Source organism: Dryobates pubescens, chromosome 1, assembly GCF_014839835.1.
Source record: "Dryobates pubescens isolate bDryPub1 chromosome 1, bDryPub1.pri, whole genome shotgun sequence".
Taxonomy (NCBI): Eukaryota; Metazoa; Chordata; class Aves; order Piciformes; family Picidae; genus Dryobates; species Dryobates pubescens.
Window position 1 is genome coordinate 512,177 of NC_071612.1, and position 24,337 is coordinate 536,513.

A 24,337-nucleotide genomic window follows, 5' to 3' on the forward strand; every position below is an offset into this window, starting at 1 on the left:
GAACCTCTGTGCGCGGGCGGGGGCGCCGCCCGGTGCGGGACCGCCGTGCCACGTCTGAGCCGCTCGGCCGGAGGGCAGCCCGGGACTGCCGGGGCACCGCCGTCGCCATGGTAGGCTCGGGCAGACGTTGCGCGGGTCCAGCTCCGCGGGGTGACCGCTGCGGGGGGCTCCGGACACCTTTCAGAGCCGGAGGGACCGGCGGCGGGGGCCGGCGGCGTCCCGGTGCTCGGCCTCAGCGCGGCCGGGTTCGGCCTCCCGAGCGAGGAATCCGCACCCGGGCACGGCGCCGCTCCCAGCAGCAGCCCCGGCCGGCGCCAGCTCCCTCAGCCCCGGTGGGGCTGGCCCGGGCCCAGGCGGCCGGGGAGCCCCGGGGTGCGGTGCCCGGCCCCGGGACGTGGGCCTCGCTGTGCGCTGAGCCTGCTCCAAGCTCTCCTTCTCCTCTTGCAGGTCTCGGTAATTAACACCGTGGACACCTCTCACGAGGACATGATAGTAAGTGTGCGGGGGGGCCGGAAATGGTTTCAAGCTTTACTCTTCCTGCCCAGGCCTGTTCCTGCTCGGTTCTAGGCGCTGCCTGTGCTGCGTGGTGCAGAGCTGCGGCAGAGGACCCTGGTTTTCCTTTATGTGCACCAGGGCAGGTTTAGGTTGGACATGAGCAAGAATTTGTTTCTCTTGAGGGTTGCCCAGCCCTGGCCCAGGCTGCCCAGGGCAGTGGTGGAGTCCTCATCCCCAGAGGGGTTTCAAAGCCCTGCAGGTGTGGTGCTGAGGGCCGTGGGGTGGTGGTGACCTGGCAGTGCTGGGGTCAGGGTTGGACTGGATGATCTCAAAGGTCTCTTCCAACCTAGCCAATGCTGTGATGTGTGTGGATGTTTCAGGAGTAGATGTGCAGGTGTGGGAGGGGGACATGAGTCATGTGGAGAAGGGAGGAACCCAGTTAGCTGCTGCAGTACCAAGCAGGAGTTGGAGCTGCCAGTGCTCTCACACCCGTTCCATGCTGCAGGGAACACACACGGGGAACTGCCTGAGGCTTTCTAGTGCCTGCCACTCCTTTCCTGCCCGCTGCTGAAAATGCTGCTGCTCTGCAGGCCCAGGGTGCCTCCTGTGCAACCCTGGCGACAGCAGCAGCTGGGGAATGGAGCAGCAGCTGGGGAATGGAGCAGCAGCCTGCCTGGGTGGCTTCCCCGCCCTCCCCCCCGTGCTGTGCCGGCGCTCCCGGCAGCCGCGGCGGGGGCCGGGCAGCGCTGAGGCAGCTCTGCCCCTCGCAGCACGACGCCCAGATGGATTACTACGGCACCCGGCTGGCCACCTGCTCCTCCGACCGCTCCCTCAAGATCTTCGACGTGCGCAACGGGGGCCAGATCCTCATCGCTGACCTGAGAGGGTAAAGGCTGCGCAGCAGCAGGGCTCCGGCCGGGCAGGGGGCTCGGAGCCTGTCCTGCCGGGGGAGGGACGGCGGGCACCGGCCAGGCTGCGGCCGAGCAGCCGGGCCTGCCAGCCCCACGCGGGCGGCGCTCCCTCCTCAAGCCTTTGCCGCCTCTCGGGAGGGAGCTCCCAGCCTGCTGCTGGCACAGGGCCCGCTCGGAGCTGCCCTCCCTGGCAGTGGCGCTGGCAGCCCTGTGCTGCTGTGCATCCTGGCACTTGCTCCCTCTCCAGAGGGCTGTGCCGGTCGCTCCCAGAACGCCCAGTGGCGGCTCCAGCTGGGCCTGGAAGGGCTCTCCCTGCTTCCCCAACCAGCAGCATTCCTTGCAGGCATGAAGGACCTGTGTGGCAGGTGGCCTGGGCTCACCCCATGTACGGCAACATCCTGGCCTCCTGCTCCTACGACAGGAAGGTCATCGTCTGGAAGGAGGAGAGCGGCACCTGGGAGAAGACCTACGAGTACACAGGGCACGACTCCTCAGGTAGCCAGGCACTGCAGGGCAGGCTGGCAGCCCTCAGGGAGGGGCAATCAGTGCACAGTGCTGAGGAGGGAAGCCTCTGCCACACAGGGGTGGATTAGTGCAGAGACAATCAGGCTGTGCAGCTCAAGCAGAGCGTGCTGCTGGAGGCCTGCAGCGCTGCTCCCTGCCCCGGGGCTGGAGGCCTGCAGTGCTGACTGATGCCATGCTTGTGCAGGAGCTGGCTTACAAATAAATCAGCTTTCAGATGGTGGGGTGCTGAGGTCTGGGGGCAATATTGCCTGTGTCCAGGAGCAGAGGGCAAGGTGGGGTTCAGCACACTCTGTTGCTGTTCACAGTGGGAGGTGCCTGCAGGTCTGTGGTACCAGCCCAGGCTCTCAGTGCTGTTTGGCTTTTGTCCTGGAGCCAGCACTCTCCTCCCTGCTGCAGGGGGCAGTCCCTGTTTTTATTCTCTCCCTGAGAGCTCGGTGGGTGCTCTCCTGAGGGGGTGCCAGGCACAAAGGCAGCTCTGCCCCTCAGCCAGCACTGCCAGCCGGCTGCCTGTGCCGAGAGGCAAGCAGGCTGCTCCCTGCCCATGCCTGCTTGGGTGGGTGGCAGGGCTGGGGCAGTCAGTGTGGTGTAACCCAGTGGTCTCTTCCCCAGTGAACTCTGTCTGCTGGGCACCACATGACTATGGACTGATCCTGGCCTGTGGCAGCTCTGATGGAGCCATTTCCTTGCTGAGCTACACAGGGGATGGGCAGTGGGAAGTCAAAAAGATCAGCAATGCTCACACGGTGAGTCTGGCCCTGGGGCAGCGGGGGGGGTCCCTGGGGCAGCAGGGGGGTGTGAGGGCTATGGGTAAACACCAAGCTGGTGCCTCCAGGAGCTTGTGGCCTGGGTGAACACCGAGGCAGGATGAAATGCTGTGCAGCAGTGCCCAGCAGCAAGCAGTACCTTGCCTGACCTTGCTCCAGAGTGGGAAGGTGCAGTTGGTGGTGACTGCAGCGCAGCTTGGACCATGCAGCACACCGAGCAGCACTGGTAACAGCTCTCTGCTTGGAGTTAGTGTTGAGCTCAGGGCTGGAGGCTGTCTGGGAGGAGGTGGCTTTGGCACTAAGGACTCCTCTAGAAAGTGACTGTCAGTAAGCTGCAGGCCTGGTGGGTTGCCCCAAGCAGGGGATTTTGAAGAGCTTTTGAAGCAGTGGCAGTGGCTGGCAGTAAAAGGAAGCTGGGCTCCAAAGGCTCCTCCTGCACTCCTGAGCAGCAGCACAAGTGTGTCTGTGTCTCTCCAGCTGGAGTCTGCCTCCACTGCTCACAGCTCCAGGATGATAGTTCACACACCACAGTTCCTTAGCTGCCTCTGGAGGAAGTGTCCCACTGAGGCCAGGCTGTGCCTGCATTTCTTGCTCACTGAGGTCCATTCAGCATTGTGCAGGGCTCCTCTCTTCCTGAGCTGGGGTTACCCCCAGACACAGCATGCCTGGGGCCCTCTGTCCCCTCAGTAGCTTTGCTTTGCTTATTTAAAGTCAGCAGCTTTAAGGGATGGATCTTCTGCCTCCCTAGATTGGATGCAATGCAGTCAGCTGGGCTCCTGCTGTGGTCCCAGGAAGCCTGATAGAGCAACCCTCTGGTCAGAAACCAAACTACATCAAGAGGTTTGCATCTGGGGGCTGTGACAACCTCGTCAAGATCTGGAAGTAAGTGCTCTGGGGCCAGGCTTGCTGCTTGGAAACCCTTTGAATGTCCCCAGCAGTCTCTCAGGTGCCAGTGCATTACAAGGGGAGACTCTGTACCACCCATCAGTGGTGACAGCAGCTTGTGTCAGCCCTGCTGCTGCCTTGGAAGATTCCTGCCTGCCTTTGCCTGCCACTGGCACAGCACAGTTTCTGTACACAGCTCAGGTCCTGTGTCCCCTGAGGGGCTCTGCTTAAGCTGTAGAGCTTTTGGAGGGGAGTGGGGACCCCTTGGAGCAAACCAGGAGGCTGGAAGCTGCCAGAAGAGGGAGGAAGCACAACTGGGGGCTGCTGCTGCCACCCTCCTGACTGTGTTTGCAGGGAAGAAGATGGGCAGTGGAAAGAGGAGCAGAAGCTGGAGGCTCACAGCGACTGGGTTCGGGACGTGGCCTGGGCTCCGTCCATAGGGCTGCCCACAAGCACCATTGCCAGCTGCTCACAGGTGAGGCCTCTGCTGCAGGGCAGAGCCAGGTTCCCTGCCTCCACTCCCTTCCCTCTGGCAAAGCACCAGCAAGGGCAGAGCTGCTGCAGCAGGTCCTCCTGGCAGTCCTTAGCTGTCTCTGGCTAGGAGCCTTTGGCTCCTGTTCCCTGCACAGCCCAGTGGAAGGCTTTCTGGACAAAGGCTTGGCCTGTCTGGCTCTGGACCAAGGAGCACCTTCTGCTCTGCAATTCCTGGGCAGGGGGGGTCTGATGTGGGGAAAACCTTCAATGAAGGTCATATTCCAGGGGGTCTGGGTCAGTCACTGAGCTCCCAGCTGGAGGTGCTGGGGTTTGGTAACTGGCATTCCTGAGCAGCCCTGCTGTCCTCAGCCCTCGTGCTGGCTGCAGCGTTCCTGCTGCTAACCACTCTGTGCAGCCTGGGGCTGTGTTAGCCAGGAGCCTGCTCACTTCCCTCTGACTTGCTGTCACCTGCCTGGAAAGCAGAACCTCGCTGGGGGGGGGAAAACAGCAGCTGCTATTGCTGTGGCTTCTGGGAGCTCTTCTCTTGTCTGCAGGTCCCCTCTTGTACACAGCTCTTCCCCTCAGAGCTGCACTCTGCCCCAGCAGCGACAGCTCCTTCGCTGGGCTGCCTGAAGACCCACAGGCAGCCCTGGGTCCACACTGGGGCTGGGGGTCAGTGCTGGGGGGAGGCTTTCTCTGTGCCATAAGCAGAGGCCCAAGCACCTGTCTCTGCTTGCCTCTGCAGGATGGCAGAGTGTTCATCTGGAGCTGTGACGATGCCTCTGGCAACTCCTGGTCACCAAAGCTGCTGCACAAGTTCAACGACGTGGTCTGGCACGTGAGCTGGTCCATCACTGCCAACATCCTTGCAGTGTCTGGAGGGGACAACAAAGTGAGTACTGCTGCCTGCCTTCCAGCCTGCCCTGGCCCGGGCTCCTGCTGCTGCAGGCAGGGCTGCTGCAGGCAGGGCTGCTGCAGGCTTCCCTTTGCTGCAGTGCTGCCATTGTCTTTTCACTTCCCCAGAGGGGAGCAGGACCCCAGCCTTTGCCAGCTACTTGGGCTACATTCTTAGTCCTTACTGGAGAGCCAAGTCCAGGCCTGGCTTCCTGTTGCAGGGGACCTCCAGCAGCACTCCTGTGCTTTCCCTCAGCGCTGGCTGAGCACTGGCTGTGCAGCCACAGCCAGCAGGGCTCACTGCTGTCACCAGGCTGTCACACAGCCAGGGAGGTGATTCTCAAGAGTCAGGCTGCTCTGGGTTGGAAGGGACCTTAAAGCTCATGCAGTCCCAAGCCCCTGCCAGAGGCAGGGCCTTCTCCTCTAGCCCAGGCTGCTGGAGACCTCAGGCTGCTCTCCATGGGGAAGGGGGAGGCTGAGGCTGTGCCGAGGCTGAGGCTGCTGCCCGCTGTGTTTTTGAGGTCACGCTGTGGAAGGAGTCGGTGGATGGACTGTGGGCCTGCATCAGCGACGTCAACAAGGGGCAGGGCGGGGTCTCAGCCGCCGCAGAGGGGCAGCAGAACGAGCAGTGATGCCCCCGCAGGGCCCCCCCGCTGCTGCTCCTCGCCTGCCCTGCTCCTGACCAACCAGAACTGTCTGCAGCTCAGCCCGGCAGGGCGGGGGGCGGCGGCGAGCTGCTTCTGGCAGCGTTCTGTAACCCTCCCTGGGAGGCTCCAGCCTTGATTGACATTCCCTGAAACTGAAGGTAAAGAGCAGAGCAAAGCACTGTGCCTTGGGCTACTCCTGCTGGGGGCAGCTGCCCCTCCCCTCCCGGGGTAGGGCTCAGATCTGGTCGGGGGTGCTGTGGTCAGACCCACAGCACCTGGGCAAGAACGGGAGGAGGCTGTCAGAGTGGTGAGCCAGGAGCCACAGGAGGGAGCTGGCTCACAGCAGAGAGCTGCTGCCCTGGGGAAGCTGACTGCCCCCAGAGTTCAGTTGATAGTGGCAGACTGGGCTGGCAGTCACAGAGCTGCCTGCACTGAAATCTGGGAGGGAGGTTAAAGGGCCTAAAGTAATCAGTGGTAAAGATCTGGAGTTGCTCCTTAGTCTTCAGATGAAGGCCTTGGAGGAGGTGCAAACAGCCTTCAGAGTGCAGAGTGCAGGGAGGGAAGGGCAGCAGATGGCAGCATGAAGCTGGCTCGGTGTGGGCCCCGAGAGGGTGCTTGGGTAGTCCTGGAGGGATGTTCTTGGCCAGGTGACAGCCTCTGTGCTTCCTGAGGCTGGCCAGGAGTGGTGCAATGCACAGGTCCTTTGCTCTGCAGCTGTGCTGGTCCTTGAACCACAGCAGCAAATCAAACCCTAATCTGGAGAGGTTTTTTAGCCACACTTCTGTACCTCAGGAGTCTTTTGTTGAGTACCAACAGAATAAAGTCTCTTGGTTAGAGCCTGCTGGGAGATGCTCACTGCCCTTTTCACAGAGGTCCTGTCAAGGCTGCCAGCAGGCTGCCTTCAGTCAGGCCCCAGCCAGGCTGTGCTCCCACCCCTGCTGGGACGGTGCTGCTCCACTGGAGAGCTGTGAGGAAAGGCTGCCTGCAGTTAAGCTCCTGTGCCCCTGCCCTGCAGGCCCCTGCCCTGCAGGCCCCTGCCTTCAGCTGCAGCAAACCACACCTTGGTGCACCTCTGGTTGAACCCTGAGGCACCTGTGCCGCTCCCCATGCACGACAGGCCGTAAGGAGAAGGTTGTTTTGCAGGTGTTTTACTCACAAAGGTGTTAGTCAGTGGTGGTTTGCCAGGGTGGGTTAGGGCGTGCAGCCTCCTGGCTTGCCGGGCAGCGCAGCGCTGCTGCTGGGATGGCACACGGGCTGCCCTCCTGTGCTGGTGGAACTGACACTGGCAGACAGACAAACAGCATCCAAGGCACTTAGGATTAAGGCATTCTAGCAGGCCTTAGTGTAGAACTCGGTGTGAGAGGAGTGCAGATGGCTCTGATGCTCAGGTCTTCAGTTAGGATCCTTCTGCTCCTGGGAGCACCTGCAGCGAGCGAGGCCCTGGCCAGAGCAAAGCCAGACCCTGACCTGCCCTGCAGCTTGAGCCAGTCCTGTGCAGCAGGCCCCTGTCTGGCACTGCCTTTTGCTGACTATAAAGCTGGCTTCCCTTGGACTGCACAGGAGGGGGCCCAGCAACAAGGCCACAGAGAAGAAAGAGTCAGAACACTAATGCTGGGCAGGAGGCTTCCCTGCTGAGAGCCTGGCAGCAGGCCTCAGGAGCTCATCTTCACTGGACCCTCAGCCCACTGCCACAATAAATACAACACAGCCACCTTCAAGGGGCCTGGAACAAAACCCAAGAGACTTTCAATCAAAGTCTTGTCCCTAATCCAAACTGTACAACAGTTATGTTGTGAAACACAGCGAGAACCCTTGGTGAGAAGCCTTAGTGACACCTCAAGGACACTTAGGAGAGATTAACTTCCACAAAGACTCTTAGGAAGTATGAAGAGTGCCTTGGAGCTGCTGAGCGAGACTCAGAGGTGAGACTCAGCTGTGCTTTGTGTAGTGGAGCAGAGTGACCTGGCTTCAGTGAGTCACAGCTCTGTCGAGTGCAGCTCAGCTGCCAGCCAGGCAGGCAGGACGCCTGAGAACTTGCATGAAGATCCCCTCTGGCACTGCAGTCTTTGGGAGGGGCATGGAGCAGGGTGAGCTGTCTGCAAAGTGAAGGCTGCTCCAGCCTCTGGAGGGGCCTGCCTGCCTGGGCAGTGCTGCTGCTCTCTGCTGCTGCTCGCCCTGCTCTCAGTCAGGCACAGGTCAAAGGCAGAGGTGCTGCAAATGCACTGCAAAAGGGCCCCCGGCTGCCCTGGCAGCTGCCTGGCACCTGCAGGTGGGCAGGAAGAGGCACTGCTGCTGCCAGTGGCACTGTGCTGACAGTGTCTCTGCTGCACAAGAGGTATCTTCTTGGGGTGATCACTTCTGTTTTGCTCAGCCAGGGCTAATGTTTCTGATGCAAATCTGCTCCTTGGCCTCCCATGCCAGGTGCACCTTTGCCATCTCTCTGATGAGGGGACAGTCCTTGTCTCTTCTTCTGAGCTGGCCAGGGCTGGGGAATCATCCACTTAGGAGTCAAACAGTTCAGAACTGCTCAGTTTGTCTTCTTCATAGAGCAAAATGTTTTCCATGAGCTTCCTCTTCTGGTCATTAATCTTTATTCTCCAAGATGTCTCTCTGGGTAATGCTGCAAAACAAAAAGCTAAAGAGTGACAAAACCAACTCCCTGCTGACAGCTCAGGCTGAGCAAATGCAGACAAGCCTGGTCCAGGGAAAAGGTCTGCTAAAGCTCCAGAACCACCTCCATGGAATCACAGAAAGCTGTGGACTGGGAGGGACCTTAAGAGTCAGCTAGCTCCAATCTCCTGCCATGGGCACCTCTCACTAGCCCTTGTGCAGCCTGGCCCTCAACACCTGCAGGGAGGGAGCACTGTGTAGGTTTACTGCTAAGAGGATAACTAAGGGAAGATGTCCTGCACTGAGCTCAGCAGCAGGCAGAAGAGGCTCAGCAGTGCTGGAGAAGAGGCTGATGCCTGCTGCTATGGCACTGGAGCACTCACACAGTCTGCTGCCATGAGGAGCAGGAGCAGTCCTGCCACAGCAGCCTGCAGAGGCTGAGCTGGAAGGCTGTGTGTGCCCTGCAGCCTGGTCTGCCCTTGCCTAGAGCACAGCTCTGCCACAGCAGCCTGCAGAGGCTGAGCTGGAAGGCTGTGTGTGCCCTGCAGCCTGACCTGACCTTGCCTAGAGCACAGCTCTGCCACAGCAGCCTGCAGAGGCTGAGCTGGAAGGCTGTGTGTGCCCTGCAGCCTGGTCTGCCCTTGCCTAGAGCACAGCTCTGCCACAGCAGCCTGCAGAGGCTGAGCTGGAAGGCTGTGTATGCCCTGCAGCCTGGTCTGCCCTTGCCTAGAGCACAGCTCTGCCACAGCAGCCTGCAGAAGCTGAGCTGGAAGGCTGTGTGTGCCCTGCAGCCTGGTCTGCCCTTGCCTAGAGCACAGCTCTGCCACAGCAGCCTGCAGAGGCTGAGCTGGAAGGCTGTGTGTGCCCTGCAGCCTGGTCTGCCCTTGCCTAGAGCACAGCTCTGCCACAGCAGCCTGCAGAGGCTGAGCTGGAAGGCTGTGTGTGCCCTGCAGCCTGACCTGACCTTGCCTAGAGCACAGCTCTGCCACAGCAGCCTGCAGAGGCTGAGCTGGAAGGCTGTGTGTGCCCTGCAGCCTGGTCTGCCCTTGCCTAGAGCACAGCTCTGCCACAGCAGCCTGCAGAGGCTGAGCTGGAAGGCTGTGTATGCCCTGCAGCCTGGTCTGCCCTTGCCTAGAGCACAGCTCTGCCACAGCAGCCTGCAGAGGCTGAGCTGGAAGGCTGTGTATGCCCTGCAGCCTGGTCTGCCCTTGCCTAGAGCACAGCTCTGCCACAGCAGCCTGCAGAGGCTGAGCTGGAAGGCTGTGTGTGCCCTGCAGCCTGGTCTGCCCTTGCCTAGAGCACAGCTCTGCCACAGCAGCCTGCAGAGGCTGAGCTGGAAGGCTGTGTGTGCCCTGCAGCCTGACCTGACCTTGCCTAGAGCACAGCTCTGCCACAGCAGCCTGCAGAGGCTGAGCTGGAAGGCTGTGTGTGCCCTGCAGCCTGGTCTGCCCTTACCTTGAGCACAGGGAGGCTGCAGCTCTGCGCTGTCCGGCGGAAGGCTGCTGGGCACTGCGGGCTCCTGGCTGCTGCAGGCTGCACTCCTCTGCTGGAGCCCAGCTGCAGCGCTGTCCTGCCCCACCCCGAGGGCAGAGGCTGCTGCCTGGGCCGAGGTGTGGCAGCTGCAGCTGGGCAGCTCCTCTGCAGCTCCGTCTGCAGGCTCCCAGAGGAAGCTGCCGGACTCGTCGGACTCGCAGGGCACGCGCGACACCGGCTCGCAGCAGGGGTCGGGGCACGCCAGCAGGGGTGGGCACGGGGGGGCGCTGCTCAGCGCCAGGGGCTGCCTGCCGCCCTCCCTGCCCACCGCGGGGGGCGCCTCCCTGCTCATGCTGCTTGTCTCGTCGTCGGTTTCCTCGGGGGTGTTGCTGGGGGGCCCGGCGGTGCTGCCCCCCCAGAGGCTGTGCTCTCTCAGCCTGCTCTCGGCCGTGCCCACCCTGCCCAGGGCCTGTTCCAACAACGACAGCAGTCAGTGCAGACAGCTCCTCTGCCCCTCCAGCCTGGCCTGCACCACTGCCAGCCCTGGAGCTCCTCTGGGCGACCTGTCCCAGTGCCTCACCAGCTTCCTGGGCAACAACGTCTTCCTCATACCTCATCTCAGTCCAGCCTCTTGCAGTCTGAGGCCACCACCCCTGGTCCTGTCACTACAGGCTGTTCTAACAAGTCCCTCCCCAGCTCTCCTGCAGCTCCTTCAGGTACTGGAAGGCTGCTCTGAGCCCTCCCTGGAGCCTTCTCCAGGCTGAGCAGCCCCAGCTCCCTCAGCCTGTCTGATGCATTCTCCCCTCAAACCCAAGCCACACAGGGGTGCTGGAGCCTCAGCCCCGGCTGCCAAGACTGAAGTCTTGGTGCTGGATTCCAGCTGTTACCTCTGCTATGCTGGGATTCTTCTTTCTCAGGCAGCTGCAGATGGCTGAGGCAAAGTCCACAGCAGCCTCTGCCAGCAAGGGTCCTGCTCTGGTGTCCAGGTATTTGCAGCAGATTTCCCTGGCAGCCAGCATCTCAGCAGGAGTTCCTTTGGAGCAGGAGCTTTCTCTTGCCAGCTGCATTTCATCAGCAATCAGGTCCTTCTGTGGGCAGCAGAGAGAGGCAGCAGTGAGGGCAAAATCACCACAGCTCTCCTCTCTGCAGCGCTGAGCAGGAGCCTTGCTGTGTGTCTGCTCCTATTGCTCCCCCAAAGCTGTTTACAGGCCTCAGAGCCTGAGGAGTCTCCACTGGTGCAGCTGACAGAGGCTTTGTTAGCACAGGAGAGAGGCCAGGGGTGTGCTCTGCTGCGGCTCCTGTCAGGCAGAACCAGCTCTGCCAGCTGCAGCCACTGGCAGGGATGAAGGGCAGCCCACGCTGTGCACAGCAGCACTCTGCACCTGGCCTTGCAGTGCTTCCTGGGGGCCTCTGGGCACTGCTGAGCTGCTTGCAAGCAGGGAGGTACAATGCCCTGGGTTTCCCCTCGAAGGCCTCAGAGGAGCACCTTCCATCCATGGAACACAGGTGGAACCTGCTTCCATGAGGCTCTGCTGAGGGCATCAGTGACAGGGCCAGTCCTGGCAGCTTGTGAAAGCAGCTGGCGCAGCTCCAAGCACAGCCTGGGCATGCTGTGAATTCCAGAGCCACCCACAGCCCCGTGATGAGTGCTGGCACCTCCTGCCCGCCCGCAGCGCCCCCCTTGGCTTGGCACAGCAGCCCGCAGCGCCCGGCCCGCAGCACCTGGCTGGCAGCACCCGGCCCGCAGTGCCCGGCCCAGGCCACAGTGCCCGGCCCGCAGCACCCTGCCCGCAGCACCGTGCCCACAGCACCCTGCCCGCAGCACCCTGCCCGCAGCACCGTGCCCACAGCACCCGGCCCGCAGCGCCCGGCCTGGCCTGCAGCGCCCTGCCCGCAGCGCCTGGCCCGCAGCGCCTGGCCCGGCCTTGCAGCACCCTGCCCACAGCGCCCAGCCCGGCCCACAGCACCCGGCCCGCAGTGCCCGGCCCAGGCCACAGTGCCCGGCCCGCAGCGCCCTGCCCGGCCCGCAGCACCCGGCCCGCAGCACCGTGCCCGCAGCACCCTGCCCGCAGCACCCTGCCCGCAGCGCCCTGCCCGGCCCGCAGCACCCGGCCCGCAGCACCCGGCCCGCAGCACCCGGCCCGCAGCACCCGGCCTGGCCTGCAGCGCCCTGCCCGCAGCGCCTGGCCCGCAGCGCCTGGCCCGGCCTTGCAGCACCCTGCCCACAGCGCCCGGCCCGGCCTGCAGCACCGTGCCCACAGCACCCTGCCCGCAGCGCCCTGCCCGGCCTGCAGCACCGTGCCCACAGCACCCTGCCCGCAGCGCCCGGCCCGGCCTGCAGCACCCTGCCCGCAGCACCCTGCCCACAGCGCCTGGCCCAGCCTTGCAGCACCCGGCCCGCAGTGCCCAGCCCAGCCTGCAGCACCCGGCCCGCAGCGCCCGGCCTGGCCTGCAGCACCCTGCCCGCAGCGCCCGGCCTGGCCTGCAGCACCCTGCCCGCAGCGCCCGGCCCGGCCTGCAGCACCCTGCCCGCAGCGCCCGGCCCGCAGCGCCTGGCCCGGCCTTGCAGCACCCGGCCCGCAGCGCCCAGCCCAGCCTGCAGCACCCTGCCCGCAGCGCCCGGCCCGGCCTGCAGCGCCCTGCCCGCAGCGCCCGGCCCGCAGCGCCCAGCCCAGCCCGCAGCGCCCGGCCCGCAGCGCCCAGCCGGCAGCAGGCAGCTGTTAACAGCGAGTGCCCTGCTCTCTGAGCACTAATGACTGTGGAGTCCCTCCCCACAGACAGGCCAGCACTCCTGAGTGGGTGTGTGAGGTGGGAATGTCTAAAGCAGGTCAGCCACTGATGCCAGCAGGACCAGGGGATGGCTTCCAAAACCCTTTCCCCAGGTGGGCAGAGCAGCCTGCAAGTAACAAGCTAGAGACAAGGAAAAGCCATCTTGTGACAGCAGCCCCAGCCCCTTCTGCTGGCATTCACCACCCTCTCGTACCAGGTAAGCAGGCTGCCTCCCTTCATCCAGGGCCTTCATCCCCGTCAGGATCTCTGCCAAGACCTGGAGAGCAGAGGTGAGAGCAGAGGCTGTGCTCAGAATCGGTCCTGCTTCCAAAGCTCAGGTTTGCAGCTAGAGAAATGCTGCACTGCCAGTGTCTGAAATCACACTGCTGCTTCAGGTGGCTTCACACCAGACCTGGGCAAGCCTGAGGACACTTTAGGACCACCCCAGAGCCACAGCTAGGTACAACAGCCACTGAAACAGGGTGAGGAAGAAGCCCACAGGACAGGCACTGAACACTGGGATGGGGACACCTGCAGACACTGTCACAGCTGAAATTCCAGAGCCAGGGCTGCAAGGCCCCAGGGAGCCTGACTCTGTTCCTTCTGTTGGGGTTCTCAAGTGAACAGCAGGAGCAAGTAGTCTGCAACAAGGAACACTGAAGGGGCTCCAGGAGAGCTGGGGAGGGACTTCGGACAAGGAGCTTTGGTTGCCAGGACAAGAGACAGTGGTTTGGAGCTGGAAGAGGGCAGATTGAGACTGAGATGAGGAAGAAATTCTTGACAGTGAGAGTGGGGAGACACTGGCACAGGCTGCCCAGGGAGGCTGTGGATGTCCCCTCTTTGGAGGTGTTCAGGACCAGGCTGGATGAGGCCTTGAGCAACCTGGGCTGGTGGTAGGGGTCCCTGCCCATGGCAGGGGGCTGGAGCAGCTTGGAGGTCCCTTCCAACCCTACCCTTGCTGTGTCTGTGGATGAAAAGATCTGCCTCAGCTTGCCACACACTGAGCTGCACTGGAGTGTGGCCATGGTTAAGGCAGGGTCTCAACACACTGTACAGGCAACAGCTGCATCAGGCCCTGCTCCCACCCTGCTCTCCAGAAGCACCAAAGAATGCAGCAGGACACAGGGAGCAGGCAACCTACCACAGCGCAGCTGAACACATCCACCCTGGCTGCCAGCTGCCCGTGCCTGACCAGGTCCTCTGGCAGATAGGTGAGGGAAGCCTGCAGCACTTTGGTTTTCATCGTGGCATATTCTGACTTTCTATCAGCAGAAAGCAGCCTCAGGCCTGAGTGTCCAAGCTTGGGGGTCAGGTTGTCATCCAGCAAGACATTTGAGCTGTGAGAAAGACAAAGCAAGGTTGGAGCAGATGATGCCAAGGCTGCTCAGGCAACCAGCTGAGGCACACAGCTGCACTCTGACACTTGTGAAGGGAAGTGCTGAGTGTGCCCAGCCTCTGGCTGCTGTGCGTGAATGAAAGGACAACAAAGGGTAGGAAGGGGGAGAGGGAAGAGTAAGCACTCCAGAAACTGGATCCAGAGAATCCCACTGCCCAGAAACAGGGCTCCAGCCACGCAGCAGTGAGCAGCCCACAGCAGGAGCCAGCGCCGAGGCTCTGCACAGCAGCTCCCAGCCCCCGCCGCTGAAGGCCTGCTGGCGTCAGCAGGCAGCCAGGCAGCGCTCACCTCCTGATGTTGCCGTGGAGGATTCCCGAGCCGTGGAGGTAGTGCACAGCCTGCAGCAGCCCTGCTGCAATGCCGACTCTGGCCTCCCAGGGCAGCGCGGCGCAGCTCTCCTGCCGGGACACGACCAGCCCTGCCCTGCAGCCCTGCACTCGGCTGCAGCCCGGTCACGACTGAGCTACAGCCCCGGCCTGGTGCACCTGCTGACTCGTAGGCCAAGGAAGGAACCAGCTCTGCCGCGTTTTGCTGCAGCCTTTGCCTGCCACGGGAGGCAGCAGGACCACACGAGCCCACCCTCTGGGAGCACTGCTGGGATCCACTCCGTGTGTGGCTGCTGTTCCCTGCCCTGGGATCTCCTCTGCAGTGCTCACCGAGCAGGTGTGAACACCTCCAGCTGCTCCCTCCCAGGCCCTTGTGACACCTGACAGCAAGGAATGCTGCAGAGCATGCTGATGGGCTCTGCAGAACTGCATTGCCCAACCCTCTGCAGCATTACAGCAGGAACAGATTCCCTGGAACTTCAGAACTGTAAAGGCTGCCCAGCAGGAGCTCCCAGCTGACCTGACCTGCCTTGCAATAGGAAACCCAAGGGAGCTGCAGCCTTCCTGGGACTGGCAGCCAGGGTATCTGGGCACCTTTAGCTGGCTGTGGTCTGTTCCTCAGAACTGACAGAGCTCTACCTGCTTTGCATGCACAGGACAGGGTGGATGACAGCTGCTTGCTTACTTGAGCGTGGAGCTTGCTGTGCAGAGATCCATTGGGCAGGTAGGGATATATCAGACAGTGCAGCCCACTTTCTATGGAGAAGCCCAGCAGCTGCAGAATGTTGACATGACAGCACCTGCAGGCACAGACCGCCAGGGGGTTGCCAAGGAAGTAAGAGCAACACAGAGACAGAGTCCTGAGCTGCATCAGATTCCTAACTTCAAGGCAACTGGCCCTGAGCAGGACGGCAGCAGGACGGCAGCACAGCACATGGCCTGCCCAGGGCTCGGGTGAAGCCCACCCAGAGCCCTGCTGGTCCCTGAAGGGCACAGCACTGGCACGAGAAGCAAGCTCACAGGCAGGCTGTGCTCAGCCTGCACTCGAAAGCCAGCTGCTTACCGAAAGCAGATCTGCACCTCTGTGTGAAAGAATCTTTGGGTGGCACTTGGGCTTGTGCATTCTGTCTGAAAAAGGCAAAGGTGCAGCAGAGTGTCAGCAGCAGCCACTGGGATGCTGCATTGGTGCAGAGCTGTCAGGCTCCAGATGACAAACTGCTCTGGAAAGCAGCTCTGTGCCGCAGGCAGCACTGAACGCAGCCCAGCAGAGACACCTCTGATCCAGCCACCAGTGCAGGCAGAGCTCACAGAGCTGCTCACACCAGCAAGGCAGCAGCCCCCTGTGTTTGCTGAGCCTGGGGGTGCCTCCCCCCTCGAGCTGGGTCCCCACCCAAACACACTGAGCGGCAGCCGCTCCCAGCAGACAGCTGCCGCCCTCTCCAAGGAGCAAAGGGAGGTACTTGCCTCTCTGAGCCGTTTGATGGCATACACCACCTGGTTCCTCTGACCCTTGTAGACATCTGCAAAAGTCCCCTCCCCAATTCTGCTCTTGTCACTGAAGCTGTTGGTGGCACTTGTGACCTCCTGCTGGGTCCAGAGCAGGCTGCCGCTGGGCAGGTCGGCCACGGTCTCCTGCTGAGGGCTGGAGGAGCTGCAAGGCTGCAGAGTTGTAGAAGGAACAAGTTCAGCTCATGCAGACTCCTGTGCCTTTTCCTCCTCTCAGGAGCCATGCTTGCTTTGAGCAATCTCTGTGGGCTGAAAGGAACTGTGGAAGGTGCAGAGCAGCCCCTGATGCCTCTGCTGTTAGCAGCTGTGAGCACCCTTCACCTCCACCCTGCCCAGGAGCTTCACTTTGTGTACAAGTCCAGAGAGCTCTCTGAAGGGAGGTCAGCTTGAGCAACAGATCCCATTTGGCTTTGTGCCTGGGGCAGCTCTTGACAAACAGCTGGACCAGAAGGCTGGGTCCCTCCTAATGTATTTATGTTGTGGTGGGAACTTCACATCCACTTCTGAAGCATCTGCTGCTCCTTGCACAACCATTTGTTGCTTCCAGCCTGGCAAGCCCTAATGCCAGCTGCTGTTACAGTTCCACTGTAGCCCAGTCATGCAGCTCTCACCCCCTCAGCGTGCTCCAGGCTGGAGAAAACAAAACCTAACTCCCCCTCTCCAGAAGCTCTGGAGCTGTGGCACGCTTTGCAGCACTGCTCTGCTGGCTGCTGCTCCTGAACCATGGCACTCTGGCAGAGTTTCAAGTCTTGAACACCAATCTGCTTCAAAACACCCCAGAGGAAACAGGCCAAGACCTGATGGGACCAGAGTGTGCACATGGATCAGGAAACCCTGAAGATCCACAGGACAGATCCAGCTGGGCCATCTCAGAGACAAGGGAGCTACAGGGAGGAGGGAGCAGGGGACTGCTGAAGTCATTAGGAACAGGAGAAATGCCTCACAGAGATGGCTAAGGAATGGAACCCCTGGAACCCAGAGGTGATGGGACCCCATCCCTGGGGATTCTCACTTGTCAGCCACACAAGGCTCTGGGCAGCCTGGTTGAAACTCAGCACCAGCCCAGCTTTGAGCAGAGAGCACAGCTGAAGTGTACAATCACCAGCAGCCAGAATGCCTCTCTGGCTGTCAGTGCTGGGTGCTGCACTGCCCTGTGATCACACCAGGCCTGTGAAGTCCTCTGCAAAACCTCTGCTGGAAGTTCCTTCCCAAGCAGTTGCTGTTTGTGGACTCCAACCAACCTGCAGTCAAGCCCCCAGGTCTGTATTTCACACCAGCAGAGGATGAACTTGCACTGGTGCCCCCCAGAATGCCCCAAGGCCCTTTGCAGCTGGGAGCAGTGAGCTCTGGCAGGATTTACCTTCACACTGGATGCCACAGGAGGGTTTGATTGCAAGGAATTCAGAAGGTCTCTTGGGGGAGGTGGTGGAGCAGGGAGTGAACTGAAGGCCCCTTCAGCAACAGCACCTGAAACTGAAACAGCAGCACTGAACTGCACCTCACTGTGGCAAACCACAGCCTGGCACTAACAGTGGAGGGCTGGGGTGGCTGAGTTGAGTTTCCTAAGCAGGGACAGCCTGTGGCATGCTGTGGAGGTGTGGGACACTGGGTGAAGGTGGGGAGCTGCTTCTCCAGTTCCTCTTTGCAAGATGCCTGCTCAGACCTCTCTAGTCCTTGCTCAGGGACACAGAGCTCCTTGTGCCTGCACTGCTGCTGAGAGGTTCTGCTCAGCATGTCCTGTGGCCCTGTTCCCCCCTGTCACAGGCAGAGGGACCTGCTGACCCTGCACAGCTCCCCTCTGCACGGAGAGAGGCACATGAGGCACTGATCTGCTCTTGCTGTGGAGCCAGGGTGCTCATGGACACCTGGGAAACATCTTGAGATCCCAGGGGCAGATACAGGCAGCACCTCCCCAGGAAGAGGAGGCCATGGGCCAGGGAGGAATGCACAGCTCAGGTGCAACTGTGCTAGGAAAAAGGCAAATAGCCAAGGGGAGCACTGTGAGCAGGGCACTCCCTGTGGCACACAGCAGGCAGGTGGGAAGCAGTCCTGCCCAGGCCACTGCAGTGTTGGAGCAAACTCAGAAGCTAGGCCTCCACTTACCACCTGTTGCTGCTGCCCCCAGATGGGAAGAGCCTGCTGAAGGCAACAGACTGAGCTCCTTTTCTCTCTCTCTCTTCTTGATTTCTGGGGGGGTTAAAGATATGTGCTCCTGCTTGGGGGGCTGCACCAGCTCCTCCTTGTCAGAGCTGGCACTGCTGGAGGCTGAGGTCCCTTCAGAAGAGAAGAAAGATGAAGGTTACCACAGAAAAGAGGGTCTGGCTGCAGCCAGCTGTCAGGAAACAATCCTAGTGAGGGAAAGAGAGGGTGCATGGACATGAGAGTGAACATTCCAGCTGCTCCAAGGCTCTCTGCAGCCTTCTCTTCTCCAGGCTGAACAACCCCGACTGTCCCAGCCTGCCTGCGTAGCAGCTGCTCTCCAGCCCTTGCATCATCTTCAAGGCCTCCTCTGGACCTGCTCTAACATCCCCTAGGAATGCAGGATGGACTGAAAGGTCTTCAGTCTAAACTCAGGAAATTCAGGTTCATTTCTCTATCACTGTGCCAGGATGCAGTGAAGCTCCCAGCTCCAGAGGGACTGACAGCAGCCTCTGGGCCGCAGTCCCGGTGTCCTGCAGCTGTTGGCTCTTCCCTCTGCTGCTTTAGCCCAGGAGCCTCCACAGCCAGAAGCACTTCCCTCTTTCAACCTGCTCTGCAAGGCCTTTCATCAGCTCTGCAACTTCCTGCACATCAGGCAGAGAACTGACATCGAAGAACTACGATGGACATCCAGAGGTGGAGCTGAGCAGTGCAGATGGTGGAGGGGAGGGAGAGGGCTCCTGCAAGTCATCTGCCAGCAAAACACCGACCTGGAGTGCCAGAAATCCCTTCTGCTTGTGACAGGCACTCGGTGCAGCCCAGCAAACGAGAGCTGCTTCAGCTGGCAGGACCACACAGCAAGGCAGACTCTGCCACTTCATTTCATGGCAGGCTTTGCTCTGGCCTTTGGTGCCAGACATCTGTGGGGGGAGGAGCAGCTCCTGGCAGCTTTGCAACTTAATGCATTTGATCTGGGACAGAAATCATCATCTGGAAATGCATCTCAAATCTGCTCCCTGCCCAGGGTGTCTCTCCCAGCCTCTGTTAAACCCTCTGGGTTTAGCCTTCACACTGCTCTATGGAACTCGGTCACCCCTCAAATCACTTCTGACTCCCTAGGAAGCCCTTCCTGGAACGGTGCCACAGTCACAAAGCAAACCAGAGCCAAGGGCTGCTAGACCCAGCACTGCTGTGGCTGGGCTGAGCTGAGTGTGGCCATCACCTCCCCACAGCCACTTTCCTCTTCAGTGCCCAGCCCACAGGGACCACAACACAGAACCCAGCTCCAGCTCTCAGAACCCAAGCTGTGCCCCAGCAGTCACCAAGTGTCCTGCTGCAGCCTGGGGGAAGCTGAGTGCAGTATTTTTACCATGGGGAAGCCCTGGCTTTGCAGCTTGTGGCAAGTGAAGTCCAAAAGGTCTCAGGGATGGTTTTGAGCAAGCTTAGCCAAAAAAGTGAGAGAAGCAGAAGTGAAAGCAGGTCACCCCCTCCCATGCCTGAGGCTGCAGGCAGGTGCCTGTTGTGCAAGCTGCAGGTATTTACCCAGCAGTTAAAAGCAAACCAGCCAAGCAGGAGGGTGTGGAATGATTCTGGGAAGGGATGATGACTGGTTGGGCTGTGCTGTACCTGTATTGCACTGGCCATGCCGCTACAAGCTGCACTGGGAATGGAAGCCTGAGCCTCCTCACAGAGGCTCTGTGTGAGCAGCCTCGCCAGGGGCTTCACGTGCTGCTTCTCACCCACTGCCACATCCTGGCCTGGGCACACAGGATCAGGGACCCTCTGCACTGAGCACATCAGCTCTGCATCAGTCCAGCAGTGCTGCGGGTTGCAGGCAGTGCTGCTCTGACACTGAACACATGAAGCTTCTCTGGGAATGTGTGGAGCTAATTTCAGCTCACAGCCTCCTCATGGCCTTGTTCTCAAGGCCTCCAGAAGAGAGAATTCTCTACCTTGGGGCGAAAGCAGCACCTCAGTTGTTGTAAGAAGCACAGCTCTCTGAGCTCAGCTTTTGCAAACATGGTGAAAAGGCATCCCAGCCAAGTGCCCCAAGCCAGCCTGAGCCACAGCAGAGGAAAGCTGGGGCTGAAGTCAGGGTGGAGGCACAATTCACACAGCCCTGACTACCAGGAAGGAGGCTTTGGGGGCGACACAAGGGAAAGGGGGGATGCGGGGGGCATGAGTGAAAAGGGGATGTGGGGAACAGGCGGGAACGGAGGATGTGGGGGACAGAGGGGAAAGGGGGGACGGGGGGGACACCAGGGAAGGGGGGGACGGGGGCCATGCAGCACGCTGCCCAGTGTTCAGATTTGGCAGAACTGCAGCAGGGCACAATTTTGCTTACAAAACAGAAGAGCTGAAGTTCAGTGGAGAGAAGGGAAAGGGAAATCAGATCTGAAAGGGCTTTGTTGACCTTACCTAGGCACCAGGACTCCAAATGCTCATCATCCTACCTCTGAAGTGGAGCAAAGTGGAGAGAGGACAGAAGGATCCCATGCAGAGGGTGAGAAAAGAGCACAGCTGTTTGATTATGGAGGGGCTGAGGAGAGCACAGGACAGGACCAGAGGAAATCTGAGGTGGGAAGAAGCAGCACTGAGGCAGCTCTCTCTCCTCAGAACCCTCTTAGGCTGCAGGCAGCCCAGGCAAACCTGACTCTGGGCCTGGTGACAGCAGAATACAAAACTTGATGGAAAAAGAAGGAGAAATGGAATCTGAAAACATTCCTTTCAGATCTGTTTTGAAAGTGATGGCTGGAAGCACAACCTTGCCTCAGAGCACAGCCAGTCTCTGTTTGCTGCCTCTCAAAACAGCCAAGGTGGGCACTGCAAGGGTGGGATGATGAGCCTGAGGGACCAGTGATTCCTCCCCCTCTGTGCCACCTTCTCCTTTCCCAACACAAATGCTATTTGAGGCAGTAAAATCAGCATCAAACTCCCCCCCCGCCCCGTCCCCCATCCCCTCAGCCCACAGGAGAGAGGTGCTGGGCTGGGTCCGAGCTCTGGGGAGCAGCAGGGGCTGCCTGCAGGAGGGAAGCAGCTACTCACAGTCCAGAATGACCTGCGCGGCGCGGTAGAGCTGCAGCCCCTGCAGCAGGTCCAGCAGCTGCTGCACCGTGGCCAGCCGCACTCCCCACCACCACATCAGCTCCCTGGTGACACTGATCCCTGTCCTCTCCAGGCACTTGATCTTGCGCAGCTCCGTCTGGTCGGGGATCACGTAGGAGGCTGCAGGACACAAGGGCAGCTCCTGTCCACAGCTGGGAAAGCCGAGCAGGGGCGGGCAGGGCCTGGGGCTGCGGCACACTGCTGCTCCCCTGGCTCTGCAAAGGCAGGAGCACAACACGGCAGCCCTCTGGACGTGGGCAGGACCCAGCTCCCAGAGCAAGGCTCTCCTCTTATCCCTTCAGCTACTCTGGCTCCAGTGTGGCACCAGAGGCCCAGAGTGAAAACCCAGGCAGGCTTCTCAGCGTCTTTTCCCCATGATCTGCCTTCACCTCACTGCTTTGTACCAAAGAAGTGCAGGTTAGACTGCTGGTGTGATTCTCCCAGAGCGGGCAGAAGCCAGTGGAGAGACTGCCCTCCTGCTGAGCAAACACCACCGTTATGGTAACCCAAACAGTGTCTGAGTCCAGCCTGCACCGGGGTCAGCCAGGCAGCAGCTGACTCAGCTGGGTGTTGCTCACAGCCAGGCAAAGCTGTGGGTGAAAGATGCTGGCTTTAGGAGCAGGTGAGGCCGTGCTAAAGCCAGCTCCACACCGTTTGCCCCAGTTCCCAAACAGCAGCAGGTGAGGGGAGAGCAAGGCTGCCCCAGGTCAGAGCCCAGCTGCTTGGGAAGGATGCTGCACACAGGAGGCACCCGAAGGCGCTGGAGAGGAATCCCAGCCGGGGGCAGCAAGGTACTGGGTGACAGTTTCCCTGGCAGCCAGAGCTAGTGAGGGCTTGAGCGAAAGGAAATCGTGCTCAGGGAAGAGAGGAGGAGATTTGGGGCAGAACTGTTGGGAGAGGGATACAGAGACAAGCATAGAAGACCCAGGGCCTTTATCTTCTGTACCCATTAACTGCACATGGCCGGGCCCGAGAAAGGCAGAGGAGGTGAGGGGGGCGTCTGTGAAGGGAGGGAAGGAAGCAAAAGCCGCCCCTGGACACACGAGGGGTGCTGTGAGACAGCAAACGGAGCAGAGCTGAGGTGCGAGCCGAGGCGAGGCAGGGCAGGGGCCGGGCTGCGGGGACAGCCGCGGGCACAGCGCAGTCAGAACCGCAGCGATCCCGCGGAGCCTCCGCTCGGTCCCGGCTGCGGGACCGAACTCCCTGCATCGCAGAGGGATGCGCCGGCAGCGGGACGGGGACGGCCCGGCCAGGGGCCCCAGGGCACAGCCACACGCCCCCTGCCCCCCGCCAGCCCCCGGCCGGGCGCGCCCCGCTGCCCGCTCACCGAAGCGCATCCAGTCGTAGTCGCTCAGGCAGTCCATCTTCTGGCAGAAGTCCTCCAGCACCCAGGCGGGCATGCTGTGGATGTAGAGGGCCGGGGGGCAGCCCCCTCTCAGCGCCGGGGGCGGCTGCTGCAGGGTCATGGCCTCGCAGTCCCTCTCCAGAGAGCCCTTGGTGCCCGTCACGGCCATCAGCGGCGGCCGGGCAGGGGGCGCAGGGCAGGGGGCGCCGGGCACGGCAGCCTGCTCCCAGCCTGCCGCCGCCTGCGCCGCAGCCGGATCGTCTGCGGAGGCCTCCTCCCGTCGCGGGGGCTGGCCCCGGCCGCCTGTCCCCGCCCCGGCGCCCTGCCGAGCCGGAGCCCAGCGGCAGGGGCGGGCGCTGGCCGCCGGGGCTGGCCCCGCGGCGCCGCTTCCTGCCCCTGACGTCAGGCCGGACACAGCTCACAGCTCACTTTTTCCTTTCCAGGAGCCGCGGCTGCCCCGGCCCGGGGCCGGACTGCTCCTTCCGCCTGACCGAGGGGCACGACCGCTCCCGGGGACACCCGCAGCGGCGGCTGCCGAGGGGCTGCCCGCCGCCAAAGGTTGTGCTCAGACAGGGATGCCCCCAGCAGCTACAGCAGCCATGCTCCCAGACGGGCGCGGTGCCCCCGGGGATGGGGAACGTCTCAGGGGCTCACAAGAAGCTGCACCAGCAGGGAGGGCAGGAGAGAGAGCACAGACTCCTACCCAGCACCGACCCTGCTGCCAGGGCTCTGCAGCCACTGCCCCACGCAGCAGCCACTCATTGTGCCCTGTGGCAAAGAGAATCACAGAGCTGTTTTGTTTGGAGACCTCCAAGATCATTGAGTCCAACCACCATGGCCATCAAACCATGGCCCCAGGTTTCTTGCACACCTCCAGGGATGGGGACTCCCCCACCCCCCCTGGGCAGCCTGTGCCAGTCCCTGACCACTCCTGAAGCACAGAAATTGTTCCTCATCTACAACCTGGCACAATTCCAGCCACAACACCTCACAAGTGGCCAGATGGCCAGGGCTCACTGCTCAGGGATGCAGTTCCAAGTATGTTCTGAGAGTCAGCCCTTTCCCTACCTTCTCGTTCCTTCCCTTCCACAGGCTGCTGCCGGCACGGTGCTCTCCTTGGAGAGCCCTGCAGCTGGGCCTCTGCTGCCACAGGGCAGCCTGTAACACTGCCCTCAGCCCTTCCTCCTCCTGCTCCTTTTGGTCCTGCTTATCTCCAGGTCTTTTGTATCTGTTACTAACAGCACTGTGAGTGTGAGGAGCTCTTCACTGACTCTTCCTCTGTACCCTGCAGCACAGCTAACTCCTATCCAGACCCTGACTTCCAGGCTTTGGCAGTGTTCTGCGTTTCTTACCTCAGCAGTCATGAACCTCTCAAGCACCACTACAGTAACAAGGAATTTCCTAACCCCACTGTGGCAAAGGCAACCTGAAACCTGTGCTGTTACAAAGGCAAAGTACAGCAACCCTACCCAGACACCTCCAGAGCGGGGGCTGGCTGCCCTGGGAGCCAGCTGCTTTAGAAGAGGTGCTGTTTCAACAGACCCAGTCATATCCAGAGGTTTCCCCCTCTCTTTTCCCTGCTCCCTGTCCCTCTCACACGCCTCAGTTCTGTCACAGGCACACAGAGCATCTCTGAAAGTCACTTAAGAGGAGACTGAAACTTGTGTGGCAAAGAATTGGATCAAAGCAGGAAGGAAGGAACCTTCTTCCCCTTGAGCCCTGGAAAACACCTGTGAAAGCCTCTCAAGTGATCAGCTCATGGGAAAGCACATCGGTGAGGGGGCTGCAGCCTGGCAGCCAGCCCTGGACCCACCGCAAGAGAACTGAAAGGGACTTCTTCAAGCCAGACCAGGAGGCTCCCAGCACTCCTGTTTAGCCTTCCCTGTCAGACAGTGACAGGCCAGGACTGCAGCACTGCCCCCCAGCCCTCACACACCACAGCACTGGCAGGGTAACTGCTCATGTCTGCTGCTTTCCACCAGCCCCTTCCTGCGCCTGCTCTCCCTTCCAGGCTGCTCCTGTGACTCTGGAGGGAGACAGGGCCACGACCAACTGCACACCGCTCCAGCTTCC

The 24,337-nt window shown here is 61.1% G+C and overlaps 2 protein-coding genes across 2 annotated transcripts; one reads left to right on the forward strand and one right to left on the reverse strand.

Moving 5' to 3' along the window:
- Positions 1-11: 11 nt before the first annotated feature.
- SEC13 (SEC13 homolog, nuclear pore and COPII coat complex component) lies at positions 12-5,596 on the forward strand. The gene is made up of 9 exons (XM_054179855.1): positions 12-110; positions 448-492; positions 1,266-1,381; positions 1,750-1,901; positions 2,541-2,674; positions 3,444-3,577; positions 3,935-4,055; positions 4,800-4,946; positions 5,470-5,596. Exons 1-9 carry the CDS (start codon positions 108-110, stop codon positions 5,578-5,580), a joined length of 963 nt encoding a protein of 320 aa, XP_054035830.1. The 5' UTR covers positions 12-107; the 3' UTR covers positions 5,581-5,596.
- Positions 5,597-7,242: 1,646 nt separating this feature from the next.
- On the reverse strand, positions 7,243-22,454 carry IRAK2 (interleukin 1 receptor associated kinase 2). The gene is made up of 13 exons (XM_054179865.1): positions 22,247-22,454; positions 20,860-21,039; positions 17,779-17,949; positions 17,036-17,148; positions 15,634-15,828; positions 15,233-15,297; positions 14,855-14,969; positions 14,132-14,241; positions 13,589-13,784; positions 12,662-12,724; positions 10,566-10,766; positions 9,661-10,147; positions 7,243-8,215 (listed from the first exon to the last, which is right to left on the reverse strand). Exons 1-13 carry the CDS (start codon positions 22,431-22,433, stop codon positions 8,097-8,099), a joined length of 2,202 nt encoding a protein of 733 aa, XP_054035840.1. The 5' UTR covers positions 22,434-22,454; the 3' UTR covers positions 7,243-8,096.
- Positions 22,455-24,337: the final 1,883 nt, after the last annotated feature.